Below are 22,970 nucleotides of genomic sequence, written 5' to 3'. Positions count from 1 at the left end.
TGAGAGGTTTTTTTCTCCTCTGTGCGTTGTAATTTGTGTTAGAAAACTCTGTTCCTGCTTGTGTATTCAGTGGCCTGAGAGAGGCAAAGCCTGGGAATGATGAGAAATTGCTTATGGAGAAAAGCCTTTCAGTAATAAGACTTTCCTACAGGCGTTAGGGATTTATTCCTCAGTGGGAGAGCAGTTGGTCACTGAAGTTACACAGGCAAGGGTATGTTTGGAAGAGCCTAGTTCAGTTTGAGATTCAGGCAGTTATTATGAGGATTTCAATAAAGCCATAGAGCAAGAACACTAAACTTTGTCTTAACTCGCCATCTGTCATAGAATCTTTAACTGTTTTAATAAGATAAAAGACTTTTTTTTTATGGGGAGGTGGGAAATAACTACCCTCTTACTGTCTTAGTTTCATTTTTGGAAACCACGGTGAAACCATTTTTCTTCTAAAAATACTTTAGAATTTAACTTTTTGCCTTCATGAAGCATGGTTGGTTGCTCTAAGTTTCAAAAAAACCCAATCAACACCCGCCCCCCTAACCCTCTCACAAAATAACCCCAAAATCACACCCCCTATAAAAACACTTGTTGGAACTTACTGTTTTGCTGTGTTAGAATTATGATGTGCCAATGTTAGCAGTTCAGCCTTTTCTAAAAAGAAGAAAGCAACTCTTTGTGATGATCAAAGATTAGAATTTATATTCAGCTTTTATCTACTGCAGCAAATCAATACATTGCTGATTTTCACCATTTTTATTTTACGGTCTTGGTAGACAAACACAGCACTCCATTTAAAAAAAAAAATCCTTTGAACTTTTATGTGGACCTATTGCTGCTAGTGCTTTTGAAGGGTTTGTGTACTTGGGAAATCTGAAGAGATTCTCCAAAAACCAAACAGGTAAAACGACTTGTATTGGAATATTGCTAAAGGCTTCAGCTGCGGGCAAGCATGCAAATGTTAGCAAATTAAAAAACCTTTTTTGGCATCATAGATATAGGCTATCCATTTTTTTCTCAGGAAGTTTAATGGTTCCAAGGAGGGCTGTTGAGAAGGGTGGGTTGCCAAGAAAGGTATTCAGGTCTGCTTTAGAGGGTGTAGATATGTGTGGGCCTGTAGCTAATGTTAAGTGTGTAACTTACTGTTTGAAGTTTCTTTAGCATAATTTTAACTACTAAAAACAACCATCCTGAACCAGACTCAATTCTGACCGTTTGTGACTCCATAGTTTTCCGTTGGCTAACGATTAATTTCTTCCATAGTGGAGAATGTATTATTTTTATACTCATTTTTAAACTAAAATTCCTCCTCTTCTCACCCTTCCCCCTCCCCAATTCTTCTACATTTTCTTTCTGCTGTCTGGATATTATATTCTCTATACTTAGTTTCCACATTTGAACTCTCAGGATCTCTTGGGATTTAGCTAAAATAAACACACCCATTTTAGTTTGACTGTGAGTTGGTAGTGCGTAATAACCCTCCGTGACTAATGATTCAGGGATAGTTCTGAGGTTGTCCAGTCTAGTCACTTAGTGAAAGTTTACTTTTCATAGAAACCACCCCAGAAATACTAGTACCATGATGAACTTTGGCTGAATATTGTCTAGTCTTGAAATGTGCTATGCTGCAGATATATTAAATGTCTTTTTTTTTTTTTATGATTACAGAACTCACAGGTTGCCATGTTCATGTTGCTTGCGTTTGGATTTCTACTGCAAGAAATTCTGGCTAATTCCCAACCTGAAAATCGTACTGAATTCAAAAACATTCCTGAAGAGCCATTATATAGGTACAAAACTATCAATTTGCCAGATGAACATGTTCCGTACTTTCTGCACAATAATCAACATATTGCTGGCATCTGTAAGCGGGACTCTCATTGCCCATATAAAGTAGGTTTGCTTTTTGTTTGTTTGTTTGTTCAAATGTAATCTTGGGGTGGTTTATTCTTGGAGTCATAGCAGTTAAAGATGGTGATGAATTGGTCTCCTTGCCAGTGAGTTGGTTCCACTGGGGGTTGGAATTGTTGCTTTTGAAATGGGGGCTCTTCCTGAATCTGATGCTGTCACCACACTGGATTTTTAATGTACTGTTTTGCAAGATTTTTTCCCCCTCTCTTTTAATTGTTGCAGAGCTGAAATGATGGTCTCAATCTGAATGATGCTTGCGCATGTGAAAGGTGTTCAGTAGTAGTTTCTAGGCCTGTGATTTTCAGCATGCTGTAGTACTTTTGTGGAAGTGCCAAGAGTATAGGCAAATCAATGAAGTGCTGATTTAATCTTATTCTGTGGTTGCGCATAATTTATTCACCTGAAGCAGGGACTTTGAACCCGAGGTTCTGGGCTGCGTGTGGCTCGGGAGCAATTCTGAGGCTGGAGCTGCTTCGTAGAGCTGGGGGTGAGAGCTGTGCTCCTCCTTCTCAGGCTTTCTACAGCTGACATTTCTAGATTTGCCTGGGGAGCAGTGGTACACTCAGCCAGGAGCTCGGAGCACTGTGCTTTGTGTGAGTTTAGCTTTGTTAGCTCTATCAGTGATGTGAAAATTTTGGAATCCTACTTAACTGGGTCAGGAAAAGTAGTTGTCCTGGGCAAGGATAATGTTGCTGTGTATGCGTGTCCTCTTGTTGTGCATAAAGGATCTGTGTGTTCTTTCTGAAACTATCCGAAAGACCAAACTGAAAGCCTTTTATGCAGGATTTATTCACAAGAGGTAGTTTATAAGCTAACAACTGATTTAAGTCACTTCTCATTTTGCTGTCGTATAATGTGATTCACTTGTTCTGTGTTACAGAAATACTTGAAGAAACTAAAATCCTGCTGGGGTTATGAGAAATCTTGCAAATCAGATTACAGGTTCAGTTACCCAGTGTGTGATTATGTTGAAACTGGATGGTAAGATTCATTCTAAACATGCAAAGTACAGTATGTTCAAAAAAAAGAGTATAGTTCTTATTCTTATCTTAGCTGTGAGGTTAACATTATTGTGATATTTAAAGGATGATTGTGGAGATGAGTCTGTATATATAATGTGTGTATTTATACATAACATATGTCTTTCAACCTCATTTGAAAAATTTAACTTTTTAAGGAAGAAAATACTGTTTGAAATGCTTCCTGCCGCAATGTTTTCATTATTCTGATTTAGCCTTGAATTCAGATTCCTAAAATAACTCTGCATTTCCTTTCTTAGCTTTAAGAGCAGAGGAAAAAATGTTAAAAAACATTTATACCCTTTTACGGGAGAATATCTTTAAATTGTCATTGATGTTTTCCCTTACATGCAGCTGATAAGTTGCTTCCTGTTTTGCATCTTAACTGTCAATAAAGTAACTGGCTACCTCTTCTTTCCACTTTCAGTGAAGAAAAAAAAAAAAGTTATGTGTTTGAAGTTATTGCTAGAATTGAGAAATGGACCTTGAATTTTTTCCTCTCTCCTTCATATATCAGGGCAAGTGACATTGAGACAGCTCAACAGATATTCTGGAAACAAGCTGACTTCGGTTACATTCGAGAGAGGCTAAATGAAATGAAAACGCATTGTAAGCCTACAGCAACAGTAGGTATTTCTGATAGATATGATACTTTTCATTTTGTTTTAAACGTAATTTGTGTTATTGACAAAATCGTACTTGTTCTTTTCTTAACAGGGAGATTCATCTCTGACCTGTTCTCAGTACCTTCAGCATTGCAGAGCAACAAATTTGTACATTGATTTACGAACTGTAAAGAGAAACCACGACAGGTCTCTGATTTGCTTATGTTATAGTAAAACCAAGGGATGGCAGGGAAAAGGGCTTCAGAATTTGCTTAACAAAGCCGGTGTGCTTGTCGCCATGGGCTTTCCTGCTGATCAGAGACTTGTTGCTGAAGTCCTGTTGAGATCTACACCTCTTGATTGTTGTCTGCTGCTGCTGTCAGCGGTACAGGCTGTTTAAAAACCTGAACTCTCAGTTTTATGAAATGAGGGTGGGTGATTGAAATCCTCCTGATGGAAGAGAGGAAGACTTTTCTGTGTCTTTGGTCACATCCTTCCTGTGTCTTTAGTCACATCCTTTCTTGATTATGTGATGTGCAAAGTAGAATTGTAGAGTTTTTGTATGAGGCACCAAGAAGACCTTTCCTGTGCTAGGTACCTTTATACCAAAACGAGGAATTGTACTTTTAGATACAGTGAGACTGAAGAAAGATCTGCACCTGGATCTCCCACTTCCCAAATTAAAATGCTACATATTGGAAAACTGGGTAAAAAACCCCATACCACTGATGCTGATGTCACTCCTTTTTCCTTCTGCCTTATCTTTGAAGTTAGTGTCTTGCATACTTGACTTGAAAAGAGTCATGACTGTGACACTGAAACCCTTCAGAATGGATTTTGTCATCTTCTCAGCCTATCCTAAGAGCTAATTTAGATGGTGCTTTTAGTTGGCTATTTGTTTTCATGAAACTCTTTCACCGTACTCTTTGTATGTTGTATAAAATTTTTGGGTTACTAACTGGGTTGTGAAATCTGAATCAAATTTGAGTGAGAAATTGTTGTTAAAACCAAATGAAAAACCCAACTAATGATGCTCCTGTAAGTAGTCATGTAGCAAAATCAAATTACTCACTTGGGTACGTGAAAATGATTCTTGATAACATTCTATGTGGATTAGTACTGTTTTCTAAATTGATGTGTAGAACTCCAAGGACACTACTATCTTTATTTGGGAATTATGGGAAATGCTTGGTTTAGGCTGAAGAAAATGCTCAGGTTTTAAATATGTTTGAAGTACCTTGATGAATTGTGATTGACTAGTGCTGGCTGGAGTATGTAATTGAGATTGCAGAGCACTTGTAGCACTGTTACACAAAAGCTGATAGACTTTTACTAATTTGCATTAGATTCAAGGAAGACTTTTTCCAGAAGGGAGAAATCGGAGGTCATTGCACCCTTGACGTTCAAGCATTTTTGGCTGAAGGTCAACGCAAGAGCCCTCTGCAGTCTTGGTAAGAATCACTTGTCAAGGCTGCTTCCACGTTCACTTACTAATTCTTTTTTATTATTTTCATTTGCATTGAGGAAATAGTTGCTCCTTTCTAAGATCAATTTGAGAGTTCTTATTCTATACCACTAGTAATTACATCTGTGCAAAGTGTTCTGAACTATGCTGTGTGCAGTTGTGTCCAGCCCGATTTACAGCAGCAAAAGATCTGAAAATATCTTGTAATTTGAAGTTCTAACCTTCAGCCGTTTTCTGGACAAGGTGCTGGTTCTATGCCTAATCTGCCTGTAGGAGACAATCGTTTTGTTGTGAAATGCCTTAAAGTTTGCACTTGTGTCTTGGTTCACACAGTCCTTGGTGAGGCCGGGGCCAGTGCAGCGCCTGGTCGGGATGCGTATTCATGTGGTGTTCCCAGGGAGCCTGTGTCTGGGCTGTGAAATGGGCAGCGCTCCACAGGCTGAGTAGGAAGTGCAGAAGGTGCTTTGTGGTAGCTGGTTAAGTGTCATGGGTTGCATGTTAGCACTTAACAGCTGCATTGCCAGTTAACTGATGAAACATGAAGGAACACAAGCCATTAAGGTCCATATAAGAATTAATTTTTATGCTTCTCCCGTGTTTTTTAATTTTTTTTTCTCATTTTGCATTGATGGTCAGTTTCAGTTAAGAATAGCTGCAGAGGAGGAAAAGACTTTTCTTCTCTACATGCTGTTGTCATCTCAACTGCTCATCCTTAATAATAAATACTGCATCTACATTTATTATTCTGACTAAAGCATGAGAATCTTGCTGAAGTGTCTTTGGCAATGCAGATCAAGTTGGACAGACCCACAGATCTAGGCTCTAAGGTTCTTTGTTACATCTCTACTGCTGTGATTTGTAGATCAAAGGTGCTGCTCACTCCTGAGATCAAAGGTGGTGTTTAACCTCTTGAAGCTCATAACCTGAAGAACCTTCCATTACAATTTTAAATATTTTAATTGTCAGACCCTATCAGGTTTCAACAGTCCTGTTAAATCAAATGGACTGGATGAACAGTTACTAAATCGTAGATGTATGAAGTACGTTTGTTTAAGTGTGTTAATGACAAAGCATGTTCTGTGTGATTGAATCTCTGTAGGTTTGCAGAACTCCAGACGTTTACTGCATTAAACTTCAGGCCCCTAGAAGATAAGAAGTGTGACGTTGTTGTTGAAAAGCCAACATACTTCATGAAATTAGATGCAGGTAATTGGTATCTTTAGTTTAGTTATTTTATCCTGCAGTACTGCAGTAAAAAAGCCCGTATCCAACTTCCCCTATCTACATTATGTTTTAGTGATTGTGAAGTTCACTTGTAATCTATTTTTATTTTTGTAAAATTATGTGACTCTTTCATTCCTTTTTTTCTGAATAGTTCCACTGATGAACTCAGAAACTTAAATTTTAAAATCTTACATCTTCCTACAGATGATTAAAAAAAAAAAAAATCAGAAAAACTTCCTGCCTCGTGTCTTGCACAGGCATTCTCTTGACTGTGTTTTGACAGTCTTTGAATTTGTGCCAAAGACTCTTCTGTACAATCTTTGATTTTTGTCTGTGTTTCTGGATGACAGCTTTCATACCATGGAACACAAGGTATGGGCGTATGTGTATCATACTGTGTGTTCGGTAACAGAGGATTCTCTTCAAAGAGGGGCAGCCCCCAAGCATCTTTAGGAATCAGCCAGTGGTATCTGATATTTTTTGAAGTTCACCAGCCTTTTTGTTGATGCGGCATCTTTTGCAGACAAATGTTAATGAAAGAAAGAGGGTGTTCAGGATGTAGACATACAAACAAGCTGCTGTGGGGTAAGCTGTGGTTTAATGTGGATAGTTGTCTGCTGTGTTCTGACCCTGTGACACACTGCCACTGTAAACTGAATTACCCGTCTTTCCCTGCAGGCCAGTATCTTGTATTTTACACAAAGTTGTTGCAGGCCACTGAACTGTTACTGTGGAATTGTTGCTGTGCTGTTAATTTGTACCTTTGAGCAGGGTGGTCTAGCTGTGGCTCAGGAGGCGATTTTGTCCAGCTGCCTTTGTTTTAGGGGAGGTGTGGGAAAATTGCTGTTTGAGCACTATAGGAAGCCTGGCAGCTCCTTCCTATCATGGCAGCTCTTTGCGGTTGGAAGCTTAGAAACAGGGGCTGTCTGCATATGATTCCAAAACTGGGATCTGCTCTTCTTTACCTCCTTTGTTTCATGGTAGTTTTTTATGCACCATGGTCGTAAGATATTAGCTTAAGAAACCATGAATGAACAAGAATGCTCCTAGAAAAAAACCTGAGGAATTACTTGGGCTTTGGCCTGTGTGCAAGTACAAGTTCTGTCTTGCAGTCCTGCAGAGCTTCCCTTAACCCTAATAAAGCAGAACTAAGATCAGTGCCAAAGGCCTGTTTTTAGTGTTTCCTGTATGTCTGTCTAGCTATTGTTAAAGCAGTAGTTGCTTTCGTGTCCTTCAGAAAACAGCTGCAGACCTTAATGAGAAATAGCGCGTGAACCTTATATTTTTCTTATGATGTCTTTTGGCCACTCTTCTAATATCTCTGAACTTTTTAAAATTATGTTTTACTTCAGATTTCTTACCTTGATTCCTTCCCTTTAAAGGTTTGCTTTTTTAAGGCGCATAAGAAGCGTTCGGTCATAAGCAGGGGAAAAACTAATACAAAATGCAGGATATTACTAAGGAAAAAAATGCATGAACCAATAAAAAGCGGAGCAAGTAATGTAGCGTGTTGCTAACAATTCTTTCTTTCTCAGGTGTGAATATGTACCATCACTTCTGTGATTTTGTCAATCTATATATTACACAGCATATCAATAATTCCTTCAGTACTGATGTCAACATAGTCATGTGGGATACTGTAAGTCTGCTGTGCTTTAAATGTATTTGTAATGGGTTGTATTTGTGCTTTATAGAGAGTCTGAAGCTTTTAGGAGCCAGCCTTTAGCTTTCTTGTGGGCTTACTCATGAGGAACTGGTAAGGTTTTGGATCCTGTTAATACAGATGCACGAACAATAGTTAGGGAACAGATTTTCTGCAATAAGCCATGTGCTGTTTGAACACTACTCCATAGCCCACCTTTTGCTAGGACATAATTTTGCCTTTTTTTGCTGTGACCTAAAAAATAACACGATCTGTATTTCTAATATGTAGCATTTGAACATTTCATGCTGCTTTCTGTAGACTTTTCTCTGTGAGAATATTGAAGTAATTTACTCAAAACTGTTTCTTCTATGTTGAAAAGAAATGCAGCCTTGTGTCTTTCTAAATCAGTAATGTGCAGCCTGTAGTAAAAAACTCAACGAAATGAAATCCTTATATATATGAAAACAGAGTCTAATATGTAATTCCTTTAAATAGCCTTCTTGCAGTAACTTCTTAGAATGCCACAATTACATATAAAACAAGTCTTTAAGTGGGGCTATTTCTACTGTACTGCCGAGTTGAAACCATTACTGGGTTTAAGAGTAATACTAGTTTTACTGGCCAGTATTTAAGTTGTGCAGGAGGGTGTTAAACTACACAATGAAAAACTAGGCAATTTGTAATATGCCAGTTAACTTGTATAATCAGGTCCAGAAATAACACAGTTCTTGACTATGACATTGTCCCGTGTCTGTCTTGTTCTCATGAAATACTGGATTTTCTCTGAATATTTACAGCTTGGACAACTAATATTCCATAGAGAACTGCAAATATCCCCTGCTTTCTATTTAATGGGAAACCTTTTTGGCTAGAAGCGACCCTTCTTTCTATTTCTCTTACATTTTGAAAACTAAAATAAAAGCACCCGGCTGATAAGCAAGCTCTCTAGATGTTATATAGGGAGTTGTTAAGCCAGCTATGATGGCTTTCTGAAAAGATCAGATGTCAGACAGCACTCTAAATTACTTTGAAGAGCAACTCTTTCTTATATCGCGTTGTTGAATCAAATAACTCTTTCAAATGTACGATTCAAAGTAAGTACTGTCACAGTACTGTCATTTTAAATCGAGTCTGAACTGCTCAGTCTGCTTTAGTTCATTACCATGTACAGCCAGATGATGGCACCCACTAACTGCTGATGCACTGTCTGTACTGATCAAAAGATGGACTTGCGCTTACTATTCATTCTCTTTTTTTAAATTTTTTTTTCTTGATATAATTAGATTTGGCTATACTTTCTGGCTACTGTAGAATCAGTGCACTGCTCTTATTAATCAGTAATGCCCTTAGGTGTAGGTTAAACAAAGCAGAAAATGAGTAAGAAATCTACTGGGTGTAGATTTGCAGACTGCAAATGTGGGAAAGCACTGTTTATAACCACTTTCAAGGAGGGCAGGTAGGGTTAGAAAGTAGTACTTTCAGCTTTGAAGATCAGTTCTCTACTTCTAATCTGGAAGAGCAGTTCTTGTAATACAGATGCTCAGAAAGTAGTATGGATTGTAAAATTCAGTAAAACTTAATGGCAGAAGAAGGGGAAGGAAGCACCTCTTCAAGTGAAGGAAATCTGGCACCCTTTAAATTCTCTTACATTTCATTAGATGTGTGCTCTTTTCTGTGGTCATTTGTAGTCCTATTTTCAGATTTCTTGTTGAGAATGTTTCCGCATAACTTTCCAAGCAGCTTGAACCAGCTTGAGAGTTGAAAGGAAGCCTCAAGTGAGAATCTGCACCAGGGCTACTGAGGTCATATTTAATTGCATTCAGAGAGCAAGAGATGGCAACTCTTAGCCCTCAGATGTGTAGGAAGTGTTACAGATTTGAAGGCAAGAGCCCCTGCTGCTAGGCCAATGTTGCGGGGAGTAGATGGTTCTTAAAAGGTTCCACAGAGCATTGCTGCACAGAGGGAGGTTTTATACTGCCCTGTGGAGAAACTTTGTGTAGCTTGTCAAAGTAATGCAAAAGATAGTTTTCTGGTTGTTTTTTCCACCAAATCAGATCGTTGCCTTCAATTTGTGATACAAGTGACCATCCCAGAACAGAGGCAGATGTGAAGCAGGCTTGATGTGACTTTTTACTTCAAACACTGCTGCTGCACTTGAATTCCCAGGAGGTTTTTTAGTCTCAGGAGTTGAGGTTCATGCTTTCTACCATCCCTTTGTTTCTATTACCTCAAATTTAACTTGTGTTCTCTTGTGTCTGGAGAAAGTAGTAGGTACTCCTTGCCTCTAACTCGGAAAGTCTAATCTGCTGCTTGTCTAGATTGCTAATTTATAAAACTCTTTCATTAAAAATTAACTACCTGACAGGTAATTTGAGTTAACTGCCATTGTAAACGTAGGGCTTAGTGTTCTGTGCTAGGCTGTCTTGGGTCCCGTGGTGGTGGTGTGCATATTAACTATATGTTAAAACTTGTATGTAAGATTTGTAAATCATGAAGTGAGTTTTTATATGCATTTATGTAATCATTATGCCCTTGTGTTTCTTCCTTTCCTCCTAGAGCTCATATGGCTATGGTGACCTGTTCAGTGAGACATGGAAGGCATTTACTGACTATGAAATAATACACTTGAAAACATTTGACTCTAAAAGGGTATGGAATTTTGTATTTTGTTTTATTTCATAGTCACTAGGTAGCAAATACAAGAGCTTCTCAAGCTTGTAGATATGGGTGTTTTAGAAGATAGCATTAATACTTTACATGCATGTTTAATTTGCGTAATATGAGTGTTCTGCCTTACAAACAAGAGACAGAGCTGTAACCTAATTCTGTGACATGTCTATACTTTATACAGATGGACCTAACGTTTGTGTCTTCTGAGAGGTGATATTTATGTATTGGTTTCACTTCTGCAGTACTGACTACTGAAGTTAAGGGCTTTCAAAGGGTCTTTCTAAGCTTCTGAATCCTACTGAGGTGTTTATCTTCCCCTGCAACTGTTAGTATATCTGCTGCTTATCATTAGAAAAAGTTTTAGTCCCAACAAAAAATGTACCCATTCATTCAGAGCTCATTTTAGTCTCTTAAATCCCTTATAAAGTCTGTCTTAAACTCTCCATTCTCTGTTTTTCTTCTATTTAGTTCACGTTTGTTCTGTTTTGGGGGTGGTTTTTTACCTCTTCCCACACTTGCATCTGTAGCATCCTAAGTGAGAGCTCTTTTGGGATCAGGATTGTCTTTGTTCTATTCATTTGCACAGTCAAGGAAGTGAGGATGTTCTTGACAGGAACCTGTAATTGCTAGCTCATTATAAGCAGTGATCCCACTGAATGAGCAGGGAATGTGCCAGCGGAAGGTAGCAGTGCAGTGTAACTTCTTGTGATCTTCCTTTGCAGGTATGCTTTAAGGAAGCAGTCTTCTCATTACTGCCTCGCATGCGCTATGGCTTGTTTTATAACACACCATTGGTGAGTTCTTTTTATCCAGCCGCTGTGTTAACTAGATGTGTGTGTGACAGTTTAAAATCTTGAGCTAATGAACCTCTCGAATATCTGGCTGAGCTCTCATGAAATGTACTGCATGCAAAGTCTCTGCAACTCCAAATGAAATTATTTTCCCTAAAGATTAGGATTTTGAAGTTACTTTTACTAGTTGATACTAACTGGTTGTGTGCAATCTGCTACGTCAGTTCAGGAGACACATATTACTCCACTTTAATGGGTGGGCACTGTGAAAGTAATGGTATTTTTGCAGAGCACAAGAGCTTGTACGCTGACAGACTTTCCTGGTGGCATTAGCTCATGCATTCAGGCTGTAACACTGTAGAGAGTTAAATTTCTTTCTAAATGAAAGTGCTACTTGTGTTGCAGTGAATAGTGACATGTTTAGCACAGTGCATGATACTAGGCTTTTGTTCCACAAGAATGGCAAAAGGCTGACCATAAAGAGAGGTTTTTCTGAGCAAAATGACTTTTTGTATTAACAGTTGCTTTTTTAATTTCAGATCTCTGGCTGCCACGGTACAGGGCTATTTAGAGCATTTTCTCAGCATGTGTTACACAGATTAAATATCACACAAGAAGGACCCAAGGTATGATGACTGAATAATAAAATTGTAATATGGAGCTGATGGCTCTTAGCGGAGAAACAGCATTAGCATGCTGGACCCCGTGGGGAATAAAGACTTCTGTCCTTTCCTCTGATGCTTGGGATTTTTTTCCAATAAGTCAGCCTGTTCCATAAAGGCTTTAAGCAAACATTTCTGTATGTTTGTGAAAGTTGCCCTCATGTCTTATTTCCATAGGACAGACTTTAACACATCCTCCTTCCAACCCTAGGATCTCTTCCCCAGCTCCATTCTCTGTGCTCAAGGCCTTTGTGTCCTTCCTAGTTAAGCAAGATACATGGTTTCTTCTGGAGCCTGCTGCCAAGGTGCTTGTCCTTGGGATCCCACAGAGCAATGCAGTGAGCTTGCTCTTTATCGACCCTCACAGTTACTGCTGAGCTCAGATCAGAGGGGGAAGTGATTGAATCTGGTCCTTCCGATCCCTGCCCGGTACCATCTGCCGGGCCCTGGGCTTCTCGGTTGTGCACACTGGTGGTTTTTGCATATTGTTGCAATGGCTGAATTGATGGAGACGGCAGCTCTGGGCTTCTTGAAGTATTTGCTAGAGAGTAGCCTACATATTATCGCTGAGGGGCACACATTCAGAGCACTGCACAGGCATTTAGTTATGCTTCTCCTGCTGACACTAATGGGAGTCATGCAGTTAAATCTCTTTATTTCACTTGGAACGCTTACCCCTGTGAGTCCAATTAATTTAAAGAGGTAAAAGGAGGAACTGTTATAGAAGTAAAATATTTTTTTCCAAGGATATTGTGCAGAAGCCATCCTGAAAGCTGCTTTCCTGCTTTCAAAAACTGCTGTATGGAGTGTAATACAAAGGCTCTTTTGTACTGAATAAAATAAATCTTTCAGAAAATGTTTTATTCTTTGTTAATAGTCAGACTTTCACAAAGTTTTTGACACTTTTAATCTGTTGGAAAATAAAATGTGAATTTTAAGGTGGTTACATCATCTATTACATGGGGAGGGAACATATTTAGTTGATCAAATAATTGCCAAAAGCAAATAGGAAGAGTTTGTTGGTTTGGGGTTTTTTTGTTGTTGTTGTGAGATCTGCCTAATACCTAATACACTGCTGCTTCTTTCTTCTAGGATGGGAAAATTCGAGTCACAATACTTGCACGCAGTACAGATTACCGGAAAATATTAAACCAGAATGAGGTGGGGTCCTTTTTATTTTTAAAACAAATTTATCAGAAGTTAAATTTTTGCTCCTTGAATTGATTTTTTTTTTTTTTCAGGTACAGCCAAGGCATGTGTCTGCTAACAAATCTTGGACAAATACGTTCAGTGCTAATATTAATTTCTTCTAGTATGTCTTCTAGCCAGTCTCTGTTTCTGTACACCAGACACGGAACCTTGCTGCCCTTTTAAAATATCTGATGGAAGACTACAGATGTAATACTAAAAGTATTTCCTCTTAAAAAACAGACACTGCAGGGCTTCTGATAACATTAAATTATTTCGCTTTCAGATTACCTCTTTTATTTCCAGCATCCGCAGTGTTGAAGGCTCTAACAAAAACCTTTGTTATGCTTGCAGATTAAAATGCGTAACCTATTGTATCTGAGTGTATGCATTCAAAACTTAATGAATTTTCATATTGATACACGTTTTTGAGTCATGCAACCTAGTGGACTTACGGTGTAGCGTCTCTTGTGGTAAAATGATAATATCTAATGTTTTCATACTTGTCTTCATTCTTAGCTATTAGTGCCTGACAGAAATGAATTGGCGTTATCATCCCCACCTTATGTAGGGAGAAACTGAGGCTTGTTTGATGCAGTGGCAGAACAGACCCAGCGCAGATGGCTAGATCTGTGCCTTTAGCTTAGGCTGTTCACAGTGCATGTCTACACTGCTACAGGTAGTACGTTTTCATAACAGAAAGTACGTTAACATAACAGAAAAGGAGGAGTTAATCTTATCTTTACTATACTTTTGTAAAAGAAAGTACTTGACTCTTTCTCCCTCTTCTGACTGTGGATTGGAGACTTAGAAAAAGCCCTTTATATTAGAAGCCCAGGCTCTAACCTGGTTTCACTTCTCAGGTGTCTGAGTAGGAGTCTGACGTAGTGAGGTGTTTTTGAAAACCCTCCTAGCTACCAGTTTGCTTGTTTAAGTATTGGAGTACCTTTTGGAAATCCACCCACATCTTCCCACTATTCCTTACAAAATTTCTATTAGTTTGAGTGGTTTAGGATTGTGTCCTGAAGCATGTAGAAGTCATCAGTAGCCTCTGTGAGAGTGCAGGAGATCCGAATCTCCTCTCTGGGGGTTGCTTTGCTAGGAATAACATCTGTATCTTAGGTGGGAAGGCACAAAAGGAGGGGAACTGCTCCTTTATATGGCAGTGACAGTATGTCTGTCTCATTGTAATTCTCTGGTGGGAAAGAGTAGTATGTAAGATGGTCAGGAGTGCTGGGGAGGAATTAATTGAAGGAGAACTCCCAGTCATTGTCTTTTTATTCTCCTCCTCAGCTTGTGAATGCTTTGAAAACAGTATCGACGTTGGAGGTCAAGGTGGTAGACTACAAGTACAAGTACGTAAGTTGATAGAAGAAATTAGTATGATCTCATGCTGCCTGTGGCTGGTGAAAGCTGTTTGCAGGCAAAGCTACATATGCCCCAATGTCTAACCTTTGCAAAATCCAAGAACTGGTAAGGAAGGAAGAATGTTACTGAGGGAGTGGTGGGTGAACTAGTTAAGCACTCCCATCCTATGATGCACTACTTAAGAATGAATCTGTTGAGTTAGTAGGCTCAAGTTAAAGCTACTATATGATGGACAAGTTTTGAAATCACTTTTCTTTCTGTTTCCTCCCCTCTTCCAAAACCAGCTGTGTTTCCATCAACCTTTGGGATTTGCTAATGCTCTGCAGTAACTGTGTGCCAACAGGGATTTCTCTTGTATGATGCTAGTGTCTTACTGTATGTGAGCCTTAGTTTAGTACTGAGTAATAACTTGGCATATTTGCTGCTCTGGTGGCCCCTGAAGACACCACTTGAGGTCCAGTTGTGGTGCCTAGATGTAGTAAGCACTATGCCAGTAAAAAATGGCTTGAAAAAGTTCCCAAGTGGTGTATGGCAGTGCCAAATGGCAGCAGCTCACGTCTACTTGATGTGCTGTCATGGATCATTCAGGAAGAGTGAGAAACTGGAGCAGCAGTGAGAGATCAGTGTTTTGACCAAAGCAGAGACAGTGTGAGGCAGTTGAGTTGCTTCTGATTCTGCTGCCAAGGAAAGCACTTGAGCAGTCCAATAACAGAAGAGAGGGTGGATACCCTTGGGAGGGCATCTAGACCATCCCACTTGAAAGCATGACCAAGTGGTGCTTCCACAATTCCTCTGCTTGTTGAAACTGTTTGTGGTACCGTTCAGCCATTTCCACAGCTATCTTGCAGCATCACTGTCTCCATAGTTAGAAGGATTTCCCTGTTGTGTGTCCTTAGAGCGGTTTAAAGCAGTTTAAACTTTCTGGTTGCAGTTTGAGCCAGTTTCTTTCTACTCTCTTCCAAATGGTCAGAGAGGACATTACTCTTTTTTAATGTATGAATTAGTTGTACCCAAATGAAGCCAGTTGTAATTTCCCTTTCCAGTTGTCTATCTTTTCTTACAATTAAGTATCTTTAGTCCAGTCTTGTCTTGTGTGCTCAGGGAGTACCTGGTTATTTAGAGAATACTTTATTCTCTAATAAAGGAGCTTACATTTAAAGGATGAGTGACAGTTCCAGGATCTGAAAAAAGCCTGGTCTCCTTATTTCTTCTTGATGCCCTATGCATAAGTTCAGGTTGGATATCCACACCTTTAGGTGGGAATTGTGTACTTCTACATTATGTTAAATGCAGTTTAGGTCCTTCTTGTTTTAAAGGAGGTGATGCAGGTTTTTTTAAAGGCAAGTGAAAAAAACCCCAAACTTACAAAAGTTTTAACTTGTTTAAAAAAAAAAAAAATGCAGATTTTTGGAACTGACTCTTGCGATGTTTTGAAACCTGTCTGCATTTCTTTTAATTCCATGCTGAGTTATTGCTGGCTGCAGCATTTGTGATTCTTAGTATTGTTCCTCAGAAAATCAATTCTCTCTTTCAGTATTCCCTTAAGTTAATTTTGTGCTTTCTACATGTAACTAATTCTGGCTGAGATGGATAGGCATGCCAGATCACTGTTTTTTTTGGTGTTGTCTGCAGGGAACTTGAATTTTCAGAGCAATTGAGAATTACCCACAACTCTGATATATTCATTGGGATGCATGGAGCTGGACTTACTCATTTGCTCTTTCTGCCAGACTGGGCTGTTGTTTTTGAACTGTAAGTGTTTCTCTCTCTTTCCCCTCTTATACCACAACTGCTGATGTCTGTTCATATACGCTAATGAAGCACTTTCCCTTGCTAGTAGTTTGACTATGAATATTTGTCTTGCATCCTTGTCCAGACTTCATATTTGGCAGTCTCTTCTGGGAATTGAAATTGAGGAAGCTTTCATTATAAAATACAGCATAGCTATATCATACAGGATTAGCTTGTGATTTCTTAAGATGCTGTGGTATAAATAAAATGCAGCCTGGTCAGTGGTAGCTTGGGGTAAATGGCAAAAAACGAGAAAGCCTCACTGGTCAGATTCTGCCCGATGAGTCTGAGATTAACTGTTATTTTGGTGATCTAGGCAAACTGATTACGTGAGATGCATATCCAGGGTGTTAAAGATCCCCTGAAGGTTAATTATGTACTCCTTTCTATGCTCAGAACGTGACCACCAGCTTGCTGGCCAAGCTTGGCTGAGTGTCATTCTGTTTTACCTAAACTTCTCTAGTAGCTTACTTTCAAACATATTTTCATAAAAGAGTTTGGGTTGGAAGGGACCTCTAACGGTCATCTAGTCCAACCCCCCTGCAGTGAGCAGGAACATTTTCAACTAGATCATGTTGCTCAGAGCCCCATCCAACCTGACACTGAATGTTTCCAGGGATGGGGCATCTACCACCTCTCTGGACAACCTGTTTCAGTCTTTCACCACCCTCATTGTAAAAAAATTTTTTCCTTCTATCTAGTCTGAATCTACCCTCTTTTAGTTTAAACCATTACCCCTTGTCCTGTCACAACATCTCCTGCTAAAAAGTTTGTCCCTATCAAAGCCTCTTTGAATAAGTCCCCTTTAAGTACTGGGAGGCTGCTCTAAGGTCTCCCCGGAGCCTTCTCTTCCAGGCTGAACACCCCCAACTCTCAGGCTTTCTTCGTAGGAGACGTGTTCCATTCCTCTGATCATTTTTGTGGCCAGATTTTGTCACGAAGTATGGTTGTTATTAGCCACTACAGAACTGAACAGAAATGCTGCACACTTACTGGAAGAGCACAGAATTCTCCATCCTAGGAAATTCTGCTTAAAGCCTCTGCTGCAGGAAGGCTGTGGAGCTGGTGCTTTGCAGTGTAATCTTGGCTTGAGAACGTTTTATCCAGTCTCTATATCAGAAGCCTGTGCCCCGGAGCTTCTGCAGCTGGACAGGGGCATGCCTGACATGCAGATGTGCCTCATAGGCCACATTTGGAGAACAGATGGTAGCCCTTGTTGTTGTTTTCAGTGTAGTAGAATTTGTCCATGGTTTTGGAGTATTAAAACTGGACAACAAACATTTTGGCCTGAAGTTTTTTTTTCCTGTTTCACCCTGGTAAACTTCACCACAATTTCTGTAGGTAATTACAATATTTCTGCCTGCCCCCAGATACAATTGTGAAGATGAACGTTGTTACCTGGATTTGGCAAGGCTGAGAGGCATTCACTACATCACTTGGCGAAAAAGGAATAAAGTATTCCCTCAAGATCAGGTAATGGTGGCCGCTGCTGGAAGGGTGGGTGCTATAACTTGAAGCATTTAAGGGTTAGCTTGTTTTACCTATCTGTATTTTGGTACTTGAAATATGGTTTCTTTAGACCAAATTGACTTCCCTGTAGTGGTTAAGAAACTACTTTATATTAATGGCTGAGGGAAGAAGAGAAATTAAATTAGTTGGCCATTAATCCAAGCTATCCATAGCATTGCTATTATCCAGTTACTTTGCTGACTCTTTTGCCTCAGAGCAGATCAGTGGATCAGAAATAATAAATTAAAATGGCAGATGCTCCGATTTTTTTCTTGCTTCTTGAATGGAATATGTATTTTTTTTTTTCTGTCTAAAAGGCCTTATTTCATTTGTCTAGGGACACCACCCAACACTGGGAGAACATCCAAAATTTACAAACTACTCCTTTGATGTGGAAGAATTTATGTACTTGGTGCTTCTGGCTGCAAATCATGTTTCACAGCATTCCAAGTGGCCATTTAGGGTAAAACATGATGAATTCTAAATTAAACTTCTGACTGATATATTATTTTAAAATAATGCTCCATAAAAATATTGTAACAACATAAAGCAAAATGCTGGTATGAAACACGTAAACCTCTGCGAGGGAAATAACCCATTATTAACTTGTCAAATCACTTCTTAGCACGATACCTTACCTTTATAATCCCACTCTTTAATTCTGGGAGGTTTTGTTATGTAAAACCTGTTTTTTCAGAACTCTTTTTGCGCTGTATTTTTGCATTCCAAATTCTGAAATACTTGTCTTTGTACAAAGATATGTCCATTCATTTCATGTAAGATTTTCTGGAGTAGATACTAATTTTGTAATAATTTATGCCTACTGTTATGTGAGGAAATGCTAGAGGGTAGAGAGTGTTACAGCTTGGTTTGTCAGTGTAGTCTCTCTGGGAGTGAACTAGTCCTGTCAGAGCCCCTCAGTGTCTCTTTTTAAGAAACTGAATGCTTTTATACTACAGTCCTATACCTGTAAGTAAAAATATGAATAAGAATTGCCCTCCTGTTGTAAGACACTGCCAGTATGTCATTTGCAGTCGAGTTACATGACGCAGTGGTTCCAGGATGGCTGGTTAGTTCCTTTCCATCACCACCCATGTCTTTGCTGTGCTTGTCCCTGTATAGTTTCTAAGTTTGAAGATCTTTCTTTGTATAATATAATTGTAAGAAAGAAGTGGTTAAGCAAGCTTTAACTTTTGTTGTTTGGTACAACAGACACTTCTATTTCAAGTTTAGAAACATCTTCCGGTTAGGGAGCAGTATGTCTTTATGTTTTTGCATTTAAATATAAACTTTGACTCTTCTCCCTCTCGTTTTAAATGCTAAAATATAACAGGTCTGCTCAGTAGGTTTAGTCAGTCTTCTATCTCAAAGCAGGTAAATATTTTTCTTAGTGAATACTTAAAACATAAGGTAATCTGGGTGTTTCCTAGTTTTTCACATAAAACAGCACTCTGTAATGGAACAAAATGAGCAAATTGGAATAAAACTTGAGTCTTTTTTAGGATCCTAAAGGGAATGGACTTCTAGTTTTTTATGACAAATGATAAGATGTACTGGGCATCTTTCAGCTGCAGCTGAAAGGAAATGAAGTCATGAGGAACCTTGTTCTTGGAGTCATTAAAAGCCTGATGTATTAATACTCTTGTTTTCTCAAAATGTCGAAGAGTCAATCTAGAAAACTTGAAAATCGTTCCAAAGCCAGTAGTGTAGTTCACTGTTTTCAGTGAAGGAAATACTAAGCCAAAGCCAAGTTCTTTATAAAGTTCCCTCTGGAGCTGACATGTTGGTGCTAGTGGGGGAATAAAAAAGGGAGTAGTTCTGTTAAGTGGGGCCAGAAGGATGGAAGAATCAAGTTCAGTGAGATAAAAAACAGTTTTATGTTAAATTATGGATTTTTTTGTGAATGTATTCCCATGATAGACTTGCAGTATAATCATCCAGTCTCAGTGGCTTGAAGCAGAGCATACATTTGTATGCAAAAGCAAGACAGTTACAGTAAATGTAAACATTTCACTGGTATAATTGTAGATATTATTGACTTCCATTCTCTGGCAGTCATAGGCAATTTCACAGAGTGTAGGTACATTTACTGACCTGCCTATACTGGTGAAGATGAGTTACTCTAAGCATATTTTTCATATAGATCTCTCATGACCTTAAGCAGTGCATAGGAAAAGGTAGATATAGCTGATACACAAGATATATTAAGGTATCTGGTGCAATTCTTAGCGTAGTGTGTTGTGTTACTGATGGATAAAACTGTTTTACTTTAAAGAACCATAGAAGCAAAATTGCACTTCTTGACATGAAAAAAATTTTTAAAAAGCAGCTCTTGAAAAATACAATTTCCTGTATTGTGGGGTGGGGTGTGTTCTACCTTGTAGGATTTTTAAAGAAAAAAAAAGTCAGTAGAATGTCTGAGTCAGAATGAAACCAACTCAAAATAAAGACGACGTTTAACTATGAATTGTGCACAGATATTTGATAATGTTTTTAATAAAAAGCTTTTTAATAAAAAAAAAAAAGGTGTAAAATTTTTGGTCATAGTTTGCCAGGTTTTAGAGGCAAATGTTTTAAATACTATTAATTGCGTAGAATCATGTGTCTCTGCTTTCTCCTGCCATGACAACCTGGTGTTCTGAGGTCTAAACTGATATTCACATTTATTTATCTGGGAATCATTCAGAGATAATGCTGTCATCTTGCACTGATGGCTTTGTTGCCAGGCTTTTTAAGATTGTTTTGTGGAAAATATTTGTATATGTTTAACTTTCTGTGCTGCAGATGATGCTGTAGAAGCCAGTACAGGCATGTGCTTGAATCTGTACGGAAGCAGCTAATGAGGAGCTTTTCTTTCAAGCTATGTTAGGACTCACTGAAACAAGTGGTCAAACATATGCCTGAATGCATGGAAGAGAGGCTGTGAGGACTTAATCCAAGGGAAAAATATCCTGCCAATGTTCACCAGTTTCAGCAAATTTGAGTCCAGCGTTGACAGCTGATGGCCAACATATTCTTCAGCCTTTATGGCTTAATATTACTGGGATGAAGATAGTATTTTGGTCAATTAGCTTTACAAATAGTCACAAAATTATCTTGGCAGCAGAAACAGGTTTGGTTGGATTAATGAGACTGCCAGTAAATCCCGGGGGAGAGTTTGGACAACAGCAAAGATCTGGCTCATGACTTTCTTTAAGAGTGTCTGGGCTGTCTTGGTCTGCCTGGAAATTGGAATCTGAGGGAATCCATGAGGCTTTTGGGCCACTTGTTCTTTAGGCAGGATATAGCTCTGGATTATATTTTCCTAACAGACTACAGGAATCTTGTTCCTTGCTACTTCTGATTTTTTTTTTTGTTTTCTTTTTTTGGTTTTGGTCTCTCCAGTTTACTTAAGTTTAGAGTCTGTGTATAACTGTCACATTGGTATCAGTGTGATAAATTTAGTTTTGGGACTTAATGAACGTTGCCAATCCTGAATGCTTACAGGATTGCCTGTGTTTCATGTACAGTGTAAACCGAGAGCTGGATTTGAAATAAAAAATAATTTATGGATGCACATGGTGTCTTTCCTTTTTACTTCAGAAGTCTTCAAGATGTATTTTCAGTTTTTTTCTTTGTGAAGTTCTGTGGAAGTTGGGTAAGTGCGAGAAATGGTTTGTGATGGGGAAGTGGCAAATCAGGATTATTAATTTTAAGAGTACAATTATAAATATTAAGGCAATAAGTTTTTAAAAGCAATTAAATAATAATTAAGGTTCAATTTTTCCTGTTAATCTTACCAGTTTTACCATTAATGAGAGAACTCAGGGTTTAGAATGTCTCTTAATCTTTTATTTTTTTAAGCAGGAGAGAAAATGAAGGTAATGTTCTACTTGAAAGCTTTTTATCTGCTCAGAAGGGTAAAATGTGAGGGATAATTTTCTTTGATTTCAACATTGAATAATTGTTTCAATTTGCAGTGTTTGCCTTGGAGTTGAGTTCTTACTTCTGCTCCTCTGAGCACACATTTCTCATGGATCACACTTTTTGTCTGAAATAAAAGAACCGCTACTAAATATTATTTGGCTTTGGCCCCAAAACGGCCCAAGTAGCTCAGCTCTTCGTTATCCATTCATGAATTCTCACCCTCCTCCTTGCATTTCAGTTTCTAATCTCACAGTGTGGGTGTGAGGATGCTGAGCCTGAAGCAACGGACTTACTCGGAATGCGGGCTGCTCCTCCTGCCTATGAACTGTGTCGGTCAGCTTCTGTGAGGGCTTCCGTCCTCATTTCAGCCAAAGTCAGTTGCCTTAGCAAAAGCCTGCAGCTTAAACTGTTTGCCACAGACTCATTTTTCCTGTAGATAGAGGTGTCAGGGCTGGCTGTGTGAGCTGCTCCTCCGGTGTGGCAGTACCTCAAAGCAGGTAGACACATCTTGGTTGTGTTTGGGGTAATCTTGCTAGAAAAAAATAAAACTGGAAAAATATGGCCGAGCCAGTCTTGGTGAGTCCAGGTCTGAAGTTTTAGTAGTTTCTGTGTTGGTGGAATTGGGCAATTTATGGTAGGGGTATCTCAGTGCGGCTGATAAAAGCATTTTGTGGAGGTGGGGTGGGAGCTACCCAGGGGAATGGGAGGGGTGAGGAGGAAGGAGTGAGTGTAGAGGCTGCGGGCAGTAAAAACGGACAGAGTCGTTCCCAAGCCCCAGGCTGGAAAGCCCTCTGTGAATGCAATTATAAATCAAGTGAAGTGTGTCAAACCCTCTGGGACAAAGCCAAGAATGAGGGAAGTGAAAATGTTACTGTCATAAACTGCAAGGAGGTACAGGAGGGAGAAACAAAAGGACCTGAATTCCTCCTGGTCTGAGCCAGGCAAGGAGCGGGCAGCACCCCTGGCCAGGTGGGGCTCTCGGGGAGAACGGATGGGACTGAAAAACTGGGTAGTGGTGACTTGTAAATTGTGCTGGAGAGAGGAGCTGGGAAGGGCAGCAGAGGTTGGCTGGGGGGTGTTTGGCCGCAGTTTGTTTGATAGGGCATGTTCTCAAATGTATTTTTTATATGTTGCTGTCCTCTCTTAGAACAGAAATATTTTTAGAATATAAAAATATAGATGAACAAAATAGTTTGTATAAAAATAAAATATAATAAATTATATA

The 22,970-nt window shown here is 39.0% G+C and overlaps 2 protein-coding genes across 2 annotated transcripts in view; both read left to right on the top strand.

The window, feature by feature from the left end:
- The window catches only part of TMF1 (TATA element modulatory factor 1), a 20,207-nt gene extending 19,560 nt beyond the window's left edge, over nt 1-647 (top strand). Inside the window, exon 18 of the transcript XR_003399267.1 lies at nt 7-647. The gene's annotated coding sequence lies outside the window, so the exon portion shown is untranslated. The remainder of the gene's footprint in view (nt 1-6) is intronic.
- A 196-nt stretch (nt 648-843) lies between these two features.
- On the top strand, nt 844-20,653 carry EOGT (EGF domain specific O-linked N-acetylglucosamine transferase). Its single transcript, XM_026857645.1, has 16 exons — nt 844-892; nt 1,660-1,884; nt 2,783-2,883; nt 3,439-3,547; nt 3,639-3,733; nt 4,873-4,977; nt 6,091-6,197; nt 7,751-7,854; nt 10,417-10,509; nt 11,253-11,324; nt 11,861-11,947; nt 13,076-13,144; nt 14,465-14,526; nt 16,172-16,291; nt 17,701-17,803; nt 18,177-20,653. The coding sequence occupies exons 2-16, from the start codon at nt 1,675-1,677 to the stop codon at nt 18,321-18,323; spliced, it is 1,584 nt and encodes a 527-aa protein (XP_026713446.1). The 5' UTR covers nt 844-892; nt 1,660-1,674; the 3' UTR covers nt 18,324-20,653.
- Nucleotides 20,654-22,970: the final 2,317 nt, after the last annotated feature.

This window comes from Athene cunicularia, assembly GCF_003259725.1.
Source record: "Athene cunicularia isolate RWA chromosome 12 unlocalized genomic scaffold, athCun1 chr12_part1, whole genome shotgun sequence".
Classification (NCBI taxonomy): Eukaryota; Metazoa; Chordata; class Aves; order Strigiformes; family Strigidae; genus Athene; species Athene cunicularia.
Note: the sequence above shows the minus strand (reverse complement) of the source record. Positions and strands in the feature narration are given on the sequence as shown.

Bases quoted from the DNA above. Each gene is read 5' to 3' on its own strand.
- EOGT (XM_026857645.1), top strand. From the start codon at position 1,675: ATGTTCATGTTGCTTGCGTTTGGATTTCTACTGCAAGAAATTCTGGCT. The intron at 2,884-3,438 runs GTAAGATTCATT...TTCATATATCAG, and splicing joins GATTATGTTGAAACTGGATG to GGCAAGTGACATTGAGACAG. The intron at 13,145-14,464 runs GTGGGGTCCTTT...TCTCCTCCTCAG, and splicing joins AAATATTAAACCAGAATGAG to CTTGTGAATGCTTTGAAAAC.